Source organism: Monodelphis domestica, chromosome 6, assembly GCF_027887165.1.
Source record: "Monodelphis domestica isolate mMonDom1 chromosome 6, mMonDom1.pri, whole genome shotgun sequence".
In the NCBI taxonomy this organism is placed as follows: domain Eukaryota; kingdom Metazoa; phylum Chordata; class Mammalia; order Didelphimorphia; family Didelphidae; genus Monodelphis; species Monodelphis domestica.
This window is the reverse complement of record NC_077232.1, coordinates 274,163,445-274,176,914: the sequence shown is the minus strand read 5'-3', so window position 1 is coordinate 274,176,914 and position 13,470 is coordinate 274,163,445. Positions and strand designations below refer to the sequence as shown.

The 13,470-nt window shown below is 38.3% G+C and overlaps 1 protein-coding gene across 4 annotated transcripts in view; it reads left to right on the top strand.

The window, feature by feature from the left end:
- FRAS1 (Fraser extracellular matrix complex subunit 1) overlaps window positions 1-13,470 on the top strand; it is a 637,413-nt gene that overhangs the window by 599,559 nt on the left and 24,384 nt on the right. For all 4 annotated transcript variants that reach the window (XM_056803248.1, XM_016423079.2, XM_007495970.3 and 1 more), the window contains 3 exons: window positions 2,266-2,416; window positions 2,955-3,062; window positions 6,770-6,929. In XM_056803248.1, the coding sequence (XP_056659226.1) occupies window positions 2,266-2,416; window positions 2,955-3,062; window positions 6,770-6,929 (419 nt within the window). The remainder of the gene's footprint in view (window positions 1-2,265; window positions 2,417-2,954; window positions 3,063-6,769; window positions 6,930-13,470) is intronic.

Sequence of the window (13,470 nt, the reverse complement as noted above, 5' to 3'; positions counted from 1 at the left end):
GATTCCATATTATTAATATTTGCATTAGGGTGATCACTTAGAGTCTACGTCCCCAACCATATCCCCATTGAACCATGTGTTCAAGCAGTTGTTTTTCTTTTGTGTTTCTACTCCCACAGTTCTTTCTCCAGTTGTGGATAGTGTTCTTTCTCAGAAGTCCCTCAGAATTGTCCTGAATCATTGCATTGCTGCTAGTAGAGAAGTCTATTATATTCGATTATGCCATGATGTATCAGTCTCTGTGTATAATGTTCTCCTGGTTCTGCTCTTTTCACTCTACATCAATTCCTGGAGGTCATTCCAGTTCACATGGACTTCCTCCAGTTCATTATTCCTTGCTGCACAATAGTATTCTATCACCAACAGATACCACAATTTGTTCAGCCATTCCCCAATTGGATGGCATCCCTTCATTTTCCAATTTTTTGCCACCAAAAAGAGCATAGCTATGAATATTCTTGTCCAAGTCTTTTTCTTTATTATCTCTTTGGGGTACAGGCTGGATTAAAAGGCAGACAGTCTTTTAGAGCCCTTTGGGCATAGTTCCAAATTGCCTTCCAGAATGGTTAGATCATTCACAACTCCACCAGCAGTGTATATATATAAATAGTTAATATCTATTTGGGATCGTCTTGGCAGAGATACTAGAATGGTTTTCCATTTCCTTCTCCAGCTCATTTTCCAGATGAGGAAATTGAGACAAACATGGTTAATGACTTACCCAGAGTCACATAGCTATGATGTATCTGAGACTAGATTTGAACTTGGTTCTTAATGACTCTATATCCAGCACTATGTCCATTGTGTATATGTATATATTGTAAGGATGATATTAGAAAATAAGTATTGTTTTATTAGTTTAGAGATAAGAAGTAAAGTGGCTGCTTGAGAAAAGAACTGGAGTTTGAAGCAGAGCTGAAAGAGCATGTTAAGTTCAGATGTGATAGTTATAACCATTTTCCTGTATCAGTTACTCTCTCTAGCAGTTGACAGAGACACACTCTCAGAGACTCTTTCTCAGGGCTGGAGGAAGTAACATCTCTGAGGGAAAGATCTAAAGGAGCTCAGTGTTTTCCTTTCCCAACCTGGGAAAAACTATTAAATATCTATTGTGGTGTTGTAGATTGTTTGACTCTGAGAAGACCAAAGAAAAACCTGGTCTTTGGCTTGGACTCTGAGTCTTATCCTAACTGGATTCTTGTTGAACTCAACCAGCTAGCCTTTGCTATTTTATAATTTGAAGGTGAAGGTAAGAAGTATAAGGATAAATAGTGGTAGTTTTTATTTAGATAGTATAAGTTTGGGTTAGTCAGATCAGAGAAGATTAGTGTAGCCTGTGAAACACAGGAGAAAAGGTTCCTTACGGAACCAAGGAGTTTATTTGGGTGGATTTAGGATCCCTTAGAATTAGAAATACTTTATTTTTTTCATATTTACATATTTCAATAAATTATTTTATAATAAGAATCTCTTTAGCATCCTTGAACCTGGCCCTGAAGGGAAGTTCACATTTGAGCTTCACTTCATCACTGAGGATACTTTTGATTACATCTATCAAAAGTATCCAAACAATTTTGAAGTTTTGAACCTATATTGGAACAGTTTTTCCATCTAAATATTTATTTTTGTAGCTCGCCAATTTTATTTTTATAATATACATATACACACATGTTAACTAGAGGGTAATTTAGGGGGAAAGAAATCATGACTGTATATATAAACATACATGTGTTTATATAAACACATTTATATATGCATACAAGCATGTTTATATGTATATGTACATATATATGTACAGATATGTATTTTTACATATATATTTATATATACACACATATTAACTACAGGGTAATTTGTGGGGAAAAGAGTCATCATTGATTCTTTTGTGTGGTATATATATAGCGATTATATATAGGCCTGTGTGTATATATGTACATATATAAACACAGTAACTACAGCGTAATTTTGGGAGAAAGCAGTTGGTGTGATTTAACATAGCCATTGGGAAATAACTTAAGCATGGTGGGAGAATTTGACTCATATTTAGAATGCAGACCCAGACGGGGCCCTCAAGATCATTATATCTAACTCCCTGCATTGAATAAAGAGTGGAGCCCCAAAGAGCTTAGCACAGTGACTGTCCTGTACCAGCATAGTACCTGGTAACTGAGTCATACCAGATGGATGTGAATTTATGCCTCAGTTTCCTTTCCCCCCCCCACAAATGTTCCCCAAGCAAGTTTCATCTCTCTTTTTATTTGGCAGGTGAGAGACTCTGCTCAGTCATTCCTGACAGTACATGTTCCCCTCTATGTGTCCTACATCTACGTGACAGCCCCCAGGGGCTGGGCCTCCCTTGATCACCACACAGAGATGGAGTTCTCTTTCTTCTATGACACTGTTCTCTGGAGAACAGGTACCTACGTTTGTCTCCTACTGTATTCCTTTCCTCAGTTTAGAGATGCTAATGAGACTTTACCCAACAGCCTTTAACAGAAACCAAAACCTTCTCTTTCACTATGGTTTCTGCATCATCCAAGAAAGTAATCCAATGTTTCTTTAAACTGGATACATTGTCTACATGCATCTTCATCTAGTTCATGAAAAGCAAAATATTCACATTTGTCAAGACTATGAGATGAACCAGAGGCTATATTTAAGAGATAAGAGGACCATGATGGTATGGGAAAAGTATATTAATAAGAGTGAGTTTATGAGAATCAACCAGGTAGAATGGAGTAATAATTAATAATGATAACCTTAGAATTTATTTATCAATAGCTGTAGAACTTGTGTAGATACAATATATTACAATGACTTAAATGTAGTCATCGTCTTCTTAAGCATTCATAATTTGAATGTATCCCATAGGGAAAGCTAATATAGATACAGTGTTTTCATTGATTTCCTTGTATCCCCTGACTTTGATTCTTATGTATGTTTTGCCTTGCCAGGAATTCAGACAGAGAGTGTGCTCTCAGCAAGACTTCAGATAATAAGGATCTATATTCGAGAAGATGGTCGTCTGGTCATTGAATTCAAGACCCACGCCAAATTCAGAGGTGGTTGATCTATTATTTCTTAGAATGGAGGTTTCTGTCTTATCTATCTTTTCCTTTCATACGAAATGGTTCTTCTTAACCTGAGACTATATAATAGGCTATGAATAATCATCAATTAAATTATTAAGCAGCTTTGACCTTTCTGATTCCTGGAGGCTTATATTATATTAGTATCAATCAACTTTAGGAGTTCTTTATTGTTACATAAATAAGAGTTACTAGCCCAACCCCCTAAATCACTACCACATACAATTATAGGAACTCTAACAGAATAAAATTACTAAAGATACCCTAGTACTCATCCCCCACCCCAGTTCATCTTTAAAACAAGGCACATCCTTTTGTGAGGTTGTCACTGTGTTAGATTTGTGACTATGAAAATGCCATAAGATACTTTCTTTTTTAACTGTGGGATCAAGAGAAAAATTGTTGCCTTCCTATCTTTAGGGCATAGTGAATCCTATGGACTTGAGGGGGCGAGGGTTAAAGAATGAAACTAAAAAACGTATATGACATGACCCTAGAGGAGATGTGATGTCCATTAGGGTACCAACTCCAATTCCATTGTTTCAGTGGAAATTCTCATAGGGCAAATGGGCCCAGAGTGAGCCATGATGTCCTGATTCTATCTCTTTTTTTTCTTTTTTTTTTTATAATATATTTTATTTGATCATTTCCAAGCATTATTCGTTAAAGACATAGATCATTTTCTTTTCCTCCCCCCCACCCCCCATAGCCGACGCGTAAGTCCACTGGGCATTAGATGTTTTCTTGATTTGAACCCATTGCTTTGTTGATAGTATTTGCATTAGAGTGTTCATTTAAAGTCTATCCTCTGTCATGTCCCCTCAACCTCTGTATTCAGGCAGTTGCTTTTTCTCGGTGTTTCCACTCCCATAGTTTATCCTTTGCTTATGAATGGTGTTTTTTTTCTCCTGGATCCCTGAAAGTTGTTCAGGGACACTACACTGCCCCAATGGAGAAGTCCATTACGTTCGATTATACCACAGTGTATTAGTCTCTGTGTACAATGTTCTCCTGGTTCTGCTCCTCTCGCTCTGCATCACTTCCTGGAGGTTGTTCCAGTCTCCATGGAACTTCTCCACTTTATTATTCCTTTGAGCACAATAGTATTCCATCACCAACATATACCACAGTTTGTTCAGCCATTCCCCAATTGATGGGCATCCCCTCGTTTTCCAGTTTTGGGCCACCACAAAGAGCGCAGCTATGAATATTTTTGTACAAGTCTTTGTGTCCATTATCTCTTTGGGGTACAGACCCAGCAGTGCTATGGCTGGGTCAAAGGGTAGATATTCTTTTGTCGCCCTTTGGGCATAGTTCCAAATTGCCCTCCAGAATGGTTGGATCAGTTCACAACTCCACCAGCAATGAATTAATGTCCCTACTTTGCCACATCCCCTCCAGCATTCATTACTTTCCTTTGCTGTTATGTTAGCCAATCTGCTAGGTGTGAGGTGATACCTCAGAGTTGTTTTGATTTGCATCTCTCTGATTATAAGAGATGTAGAACACTTCTTCATTTGCTTGTTAATAGTTTTGATTTCTTTATCTGAGAACTGCCTATCCATTTCCCTTGCCCATTTATCAATTGGAGAATGGCTTGATTTTTTGTACAATTGATTTAGCTCATTATAAATATGAGTAATTAAACCTTTGTCAGAGGTTTCTATGAAGATTTTTTCCCAATTTGTTGTTTCCCTTCTGATTTTAGTTATATTGGTTTTGTTTGTACAAAAGCTTTTTAGTTTGATGTAGTCAAAATTATTTATTTTACATTTTGTGATTCTTTCTATATCTTGCTTGGTTTTAAAGCCTTTCCCCTCCCAAAGGTCTGACATGTATACTATTCTGTGTTTACCCAATTTACTTATGGTTTCCTTCTTTATGTTTAAGTCACTCACCCATTTTGAATTTATCTTGGTGTAGGGTGTGAGGTGTTGATCTATTCCTAGTCTCTCCCACACTGTCTTCCAATTTTCCCAGCAGTTTTTATCGAATAGTGGATTTTTGTCCCAAAAGCTGGGATCTTTGGGTTTATCGTATACTGTCTTGCTGAGGTCGTTTTCCCCCAGTCTATTCCACTGATCTTCCTTTCTGTTTCTTAGCCAGTACCAAATTGTTTTGATGACTGCTGCTTTGTAATATAGTTTGAGGTCTGGGACTGCAAGGCCCCCATCATATGTGTTTTTTTTCATTATTTCCCTGGATATCCTTGATCTTTTGTTCTTCCAAATGAACTTTGTTATGGTTTTTTCTAAATCAGTGAAGAAGTATTTTGGTAGTTCAATGGGTATGGCACTAAATAGATAAATAAGTTTGGGTAGGATGGTCATTTTTATTATATTGGCTCGTCCTATCCATGAGCAGTTAATGTTTTTCCAATTGTTCAAGTCTAGTTTTAGTTGTGTGGCGAGTGTTTTGTAGTTGTGTTCATATAGTTCCTGTGTTTGTCTTGGGAGATAGATTCCTAGGTATTTTATTTTGTCTAAGGTGATTTTGAATGGGATTTCTCTTTCTAGTTCTTGCTGCTGAGCTGTGTTGGAGGATTCTATCTCTTATTTAAGTTTTCACATAGGTGTGGGATAAAGATGATCAAGAAAATTATTTTTAAAAGTCTGTACATGTAGAATTTAGCAGATACCTGTTAAACAGAGACTAGTATATTAAGGGGTGAAGAATCTGGCACATCTTACTGAACCGAGGTCAGCTTCAAGCTTTTTTTAACTCTTACCTTCTGTTTTAGAATCAATACTATGTATTTATTTCAAGGCAGAAGAGTGGTAAGAGTTAGGCAATGGGAGTTAAATGACTTGCCCAGGGTCACTCAGTAAGGAAGTATCTGAAGTCAGATTTGAACACAGGATCTCCCTTCTGTAGGCCTGCATTAAATAGTAGTCTAACCATTTCCTTCAGATTTCTGAGGACTGATGATGGCTGGCTATACCTTGAATGAAACTCTAGTCCACTCATTCCTTTAACTCATTAAGGCTCCATAACAGAAATTTTAGTGACCTGTAACCCATATGTTGTAAATAATAGGCACAGAACTATGACTGTTGCTATAAAGCTGAGGAATAGAACTAGGTATTCTCTGAGACATTATGAATAAGAAAATTAACTAAGTTAGTATCAATCAATATATTTTAAATAAGTCAGATAGATAGATAGTTATATCAATAATTTGCACATCTTAAGTAGATCAAAACAAATCTATTTTAGCAGCTTTCCCCCCTAAGAATATATGTTAGCTAATTTTCTCAATTTAATTTTACATATAAATGGCTACTGTTAATCTTCACATTAGCATCTATCTCTGTGAAACACATTCCTGTCATTTGCACATGTAAAGAGAGTTATCATCAGTATAAGAATTTGCAGACTAATGGGCTGCTGTGAGATGTCACACTTTCCCATCCAATATGAAGAACATTCTAAACTCTGAAAAGATCTGAACTATCCAAGTCAATGTTAAGCATTCCCATTCAGATAGGGAACTAATTTGTATTTTACAGTACTACTGGACTCAGTTGTACCATTACAGTAAAGATCTGAATCACATCCTAGCTCTTAGAATATATATAATATGTATGATATTATATTTATATATATGTATGTATATATAAAGTATATTTCTGACTAAGATACTACAGTAATACTTGTGTGGTTTCTGCTTCTTGGTACAGGATACTTTGTCATGGAACACCATACCCTCCCAGAGGTGAAGTCTTTTATAATGACTCCAGACCACCTTGGAGGCATTGAGTTTGATCTACAGCTTCTGTGGAGTGCCCAGACTTTTGATTCACCATATCAGCTTTGGAGAGCAACGAGTTCTTACAACAGGTGAGTAGAGGTTGACAGTAATTTTTAGGACTGGGGGATATTTTCAAGGTTCAAAAAGAGACATCTTCACTTCTTAGCTTTTGTGATTGTGATCCTGGATGTCACTTAACTTCAGTTTCCTAGCCTTTACCACTCTTCTGCATTGGAACTGGTAACTTAATTATAAATTCTGAGGAGCAGGGGGAAGGTGACAGTGGTTTGGTCCAGGAGAAGGTTTTGGTCAAAGGAGAGACCTGGAAAAGAGTAAATTAAGTTACTTGAAAGGAATAACTTTGGCCCCTTTCTACCTTCCTAATTTAAAAACTCTGTGATGCAGGGACACTGTTCTTTTGCTTGTTCCTTGCCCCAGTCTCCTATCTCTCTGCTCCTTGCATGACCCCATGCTTGTAATTTTCTCCCTCTTCATGGCTGCCTCCTGACTTCCTTCAAATTGCAGCTAAAATCCAATCTTTTACAAGAAACCTTTCTCCATCTGTCTTACTGTTTAGTGTCTTCCTTCTGTTGATTATCCAATTTATGCCCTCCATATATATCTTGTTTGGCCATACTGGTTTGCATGTTGGCTTCCTACATGAGATTATTGAAGCCTTTAACAAAAAAAAAATTTTTGTCCCTATATCCCAGTCCTTACCACAGTGCCTGGCATGCATCAGGCACTTAATAAATGGTTACCTGGGGGCAACTGAGTGGTTGTGTGGATTGAGAGCCAGGCTTAGAGACAGGACATTCTGGGGTCAAATTTGACCTCAGACTCTTCCTAGTTCTGTGTCCCTGAGCAAGGCACTTAACCCCCATTGCCTAGCCCTTCCAGCTCTTCTGCCTTGGAACCAATGCACAGAATTGACTTGACAAGAATACCACTTAGAGCACTGTACCATTTAAGTGTGTTTGACAAGTATTTTTAAGTGCCTATTATTATTATGTACTAAGTACTGTGCCCTCAAAGGCCTTACATTCTGCTGGAAGGAAAGAACTTGTACATGGATAAGAAAATATAAAATAAATATGCAATAAATATAAAGTAACAGAGAATGAGTAGATGGGAGGGAAGCCATATGTTCTAAAGGGCTCAGATTTTCATCTGCCTTAAAACAGGGGAGAGCTCCCTTCCAACCATAGGATTCCATGTCAATATAATTTTATTTCCCTTGTAATCATATACATATACATTTAAAAACATGATTTTTCTCTAATGTAATCAATATGTGTTATTTTACAATATGATAAAGATGGAGATAGGTATTATTTGATAAAATTTATGCAACCTATATCATATTATCTGCCTTTTTGGGGAGGAGGAAGGGGAATGAGAGAGAGAGCATGTATAACAAAATGTCAGAAAATGAATATTCAGAATTGCATTACATGTAAAAAACCCATCATTCTAAGAAGAGGTCCATTGGTTTCACCAGATGGGTCTGTGACAAAAAATGGTTAATAAGCTTATAGTAAATAGGGAGTCCTTCTCTCATTTGGACTCTGGGTTGTCTTCCCTATGGCAGCAGCATTTTGGGCAAAATTATATCTTCCTGTAATTAGTCTTTTCTATTATTAAAAAATCCTTACCATCTATCTTAGAATAAATACTGTAGAGTACCTTACCAGTGCTGGGCATTGTGATTGATTCCCATAAAGTGGGGAAAGTACAGGAAGTGATATGGAAAAAGGACTTCCTGTCCAAGGGACTTTCTCCTTAAGACTTCTCCTTTGAAGTTCATTGGAATTCTTCTTTGCGGTCTCTGCTTCTTGGATCTGTTCCTTTGGACTTCTTTGGAGGATGGCTGCTTGGGGCTTTTGGACTTCAACTTCAACTTGGAGCTTTGGGCCTCTTGATTAGAGTTTTTGGCTTCAGGACTTCAACTTTTGGCTTTGGAGCTTCTTGGAGTTGGGAACTTTCTTGTTGGGTTCACTACTGCCTCGGTGAGCTAATCTCATGATGGTTTTTCGGCATTGGGGCCTTGCCTGAATCCTGCCCACCTTGCTGGCTCTGAATGAGAATTACAAAGAATAACAACCCAAACAGCAGCCAGAATCTGTTCTTCAAACTGAGACAGCAGCTGATACTGACATGTATAAGTATTGAGGAGGGAGTTAAGAAGGGGGCTTAGAGACAGCAACAACATAGACCTCCATAAACCCTTCCTCACTGATCAAAAACACAATACTTCAAGAGGACTGAAAACCAAATCTATGATAGAGCTAGGGAATGCTCCTCCTGGACCCAACTTAAAAGGTACAACCCCAAAAAATCCAGAACTCTAGAACATATGGGTTTATGGGGAAGGAAGAAGGAAGGTCCCAGGACCCCTCCCCAACCTATAGCCCTGAGCCTCCAGCAGTGGCTGGAATCTCTGGGCTGTCAAGGGCGCTAGTCCAGAGGGAGAACCTTGCTGGCAAAGCTGTGCCAGGCTCGGGGCTTAGAACACAGGTGGCATAGAGGCATCTGGAGGAAAAGCACAGAGCAGGCAGCCCCAAAGCAGCTGAAATGCTCTATCATGCTCCCTCTTTTTCTGGTGGTTTGGGCCTCAGGGCACAGCTAGCTTTGCAGATCAACTCCTCTGCCCTGGCTCAATCCCATTAATAAGGTCAGATAAGAAGCCTTCAGAGGGCAGAGAAGCTCAAGCTCTAACTCCCCTCCCCCACAGACTGATCTGAGAGCCTTGCTGACTGAGCTCCAAGGGACAAAGACTGCCACAAACTACAGGCAACAACCTTGACCACAGGGCAGGAAGCCCAGCTCCTTCTCAGCATCTGTTGTCAGCCTGGGAAGACCTGATAACCTGATCAATCAGCAGAACAGAGAAAAAAGTCCCTTCAGGACAGCACAGCCCAAAGCCACAGATCTAGCGCATAATGAGAGGAGCAAGACTACAGGCAACCACAGGGGAGGAAAGAAGGAGAAATATGAGTAAACAGCAGAAAAAGAAAAAAGAAATTATAATCCACAGCTTCTATCCAGGCAATGAGAAAAGAGCAATTGAAACAGAGGAGGATCAAAGAACACCAAGCAAAAACACAGAAACTCCAGTGAATTGGACACAGGTTTTGGAAGAACTCAAAATACAATTAGAAAAAGAATTAAGTCTTCCAGATAAACATGGCGACAGTCTAGACGCGGGATGCTTCCTCTCCTCAGCACCTACTGATATAGACTACCTTAAAAGACAAAAAACCCAAATTCATTTGAACAAAGGGACTCTACAGTAGGGCGCAGCATTGAAGGTATGTGGGATTTGGGCATTGCCACACTATAAGGGGGTGAAAAAGCTCCCACAAAAACATGAGTTGATATACTCTCCCCCCAACCCACCTACAGAGACAGAGTCAGAGCCAGCTCGCCAGAATCAGTGAGTGAGCAAGGAGTACCTCTAGAGTGAGTGAAGGGCACCTAGGTCCTTGGCAGCTAAGACTAAAAACCTACCCCTGAAAGCAGCCACACCTGAAACCCTAGCAGGCTAAAGAGTACATACTGTGGGAGCTTATAGGGAGATAGCACAGAGAAGGGCAGCAAACAGCAGAAGCTGTGGAGATTCAAGAGGCAAAATTCTTTCTCCTTAACTCCATAAACAGAGACCTGCCCATCTCACTCAGATTTCTGACTAAAAAGGGAAGGAAAAACTTCCACAGTGATGGCAAATACTGCCCAGGAACAACAGCCTCTCTCCAGCAAGAAAACCAAGAAGAATGTGACCCTGGAAAATTTTTACAGAGGAAAAATCCAGGCTACAGAGGAAATAGAAGAGGAAATTCAAATAAATGTACCAAAACCTTCCAAAAATAAAATGGAAATTGTCCACAAGCTCTTGAAGAATTTAAATTGGAGCTTATCAAAAAGATGGAAGCCTTCTGGCAAGAAAAGTGGGAAATAGTTCAAAAAGAAAATAACAGTTTAAAGTACAAGAATGCCCAATTGGAGAAACAGCTGGAAGCCACAAAAAACAGGATAGACCAAAATAAAAAGGAAATTAAAAGATTATAGCAGAAAACCAAAAGATTATAACAGAAAACTAGGCCTTAAGGACCAGAATTGGGCAACTGGAAACCAACGATCTTGCAAAACAGCAAGAATTAACGAAGCAAAGTCAAAAGACTGACAAAATAGAAGAAAACATAAAATATCTCACTGAAAAGATGACAGATCAGGAAAACAGAACAAGAAGAGACAATTTGATAACTATCATTGGTCTACCTGAAAACCCAGAAATAAACAGAAATCTTGATATCATACTACAAGAAATCTCCAAGAAAAATGCCTTGATGTTCTCAAACAAGGGGACAAAATAGATATTGAAAGAGTTAATAGAACAGCTCTACACTAAATCCTCAAAAGACAATGCCAGGAATGTAATTGCCAAATTTAAGAGCTGCCAAGCTAAGGAGAAACTTTTACAAGAAGCCAAAAAGATACAATTCAGATATCAAAGAGCATCAATCAGGATTACACAAGATCTGGCAGCTTCCACATTAAAGGACCTCAAGGCTTGGAATAATATATTCAGAAAGGCAAGAGAATTGGATCTTCAACCAAGGATCACCTATCCATCAAAACTGAGTATGTACTTCCACGGGAAAGTATGGGCATTCAACAAAATAGAAGATTTCCAAGTATTTGTAAAGAAAAGACCAGAACTAAATGGAAAGTTTGATATCCAAACACAAAGATCAAGAGAAACGTGAAACATTAAATAGGAAAGAGAGGGGAATGGGTAAAAAATGTTTTTTGATTCAAACTTTCTTCTTTAAGAGCTACAATAAGATCAAATTATTTATATTAATATATGAGGAAAATTTTATTTGTACCTCTCAAAAATTTTATTCACTTACAGTAATTAGAAGAATCATCCACAATAAAAGAATGGGGTAATAAATGCTACAAGATGATATGCAAAAAAAGAAAAGGGAGGGGGAAATCGATGATGTCATCAAGAGATACTTGAAGAAATAAAATAAATAGGATAATCTTTATCACACAAAGATATGCATGGGAAGGAGAGAGGAAGAATACTCTTATAAAGAGAGGAAGAGAGTGCTAATAGGTATACATAAACCTTACCCTCAGTAAAATCAACTCTGAGAGGGAAGAGCATCTAGATCCATTGGGGTCTTGAATTCTATCTTATCCTACAGGAAAAGTGAGAAGGGTAAACTAATGGGGAGGGGGCTAAGGAGGAGAAAGGAGTACAAAAAGGGAGGGAAATGGAGGGGGAGGGAACTTAACAGATCCTAAAAAAATAAGAAAGGAATAAAAGGAAGGGGCCAGAAAGGGAAGCATATTAAGGGAGGGGATTGGGGGATTGATTAAAAGCAAACCATTGGTTTAAAAGGATATAACTCTTCATAACAAAAACCTCTGACAAAGGTCTAATTACTCAAATTTATGAAGAGCTAAATCATTTGTACAAAAAATCAAGCCATTCCTCAATTGGTAAATGGGCAAGGGATATGAATAGAAAATGTTCAGATTAAGAAATCAAAACTATTAATAAGCACATGAAAAAGCATTCTAAATCTCTTATAATCAGAGAAATGTACATCAGAACAACTTTGAGGTGCCACCTCACACCCAGCAATGCATTGATCCTGAACAACTCGGAAGGATTTACAAGAAAGAACATTATCGACATTCAGAGGGAAAACTGGGAGTAGAAACACAGAAGAAAAACGATTGATTACATGGGTCAATAGGGATATGATTGGGGATGTAGACTCTAAATGATCATCCTAGTGCAAGCATTAACAACATGGAAATAGGTTTTGATTAAGGACAAATGTAAAACCTAGTGGAATTGCATGTCAGCTATGGGAAGGAGTGGGGGGAGGGGAGGGAGGGAAAGAATATGGTTCTTGTAACCAAGGGAAAATGTTCTAAATTGACTAAATTTTTCAAAAAAAAAAAAAAAGAATAAATGCTGTATATTGGTTTTGAGGAAGAAGGGCTGGGAAAGGTGGGTTAAGTAACTTGCTCAGGGTACACAACTGGGAATATCTGAGATCAGATTTGAACACAGGGCCTCCCTTCTCTAGACTTGACTCTCAAGGCCATCTTGCTGCTTCCTGTTGGTCCTTTCTTGATATTTGTTGTAGAAAGTATATCCAATTCTTCCACCTGGTCTGTTGATTCAAATAGGATACTGATGTTTTAGAAATCTTATGGGGATTAGCTAAAAGGATAGCTAAGTTTTAAATAATGAACCATAAATGGAAGCTCTTATTTTATCCCATTAGGAAGTAGTATAGTAAGGTCCCAGAAGATGCAGATCTATCCAGTTCTAGCCAAGCACATTAGAGAGGCTAGTGGATTTTTTTTTTTATTTCTTTGGGGGTGTATGTTCCAGGATAGTACATTGATAGATGATGTTTCCATACTCCCCCATTAGTGAGGGCAGGGAGAACTTGTCACTAACATTCAGTGTGACCATAGTTCTTTCATCAACTCCTTGGCTCTTTATGAACTTGGTTAGAAAAGAGAAGCTTTCTCAACCCACTGCTCCTCTGCCAGTGTGTTCTCAGGCAATAAGAAATGCAAAATATTTCTCTCCGT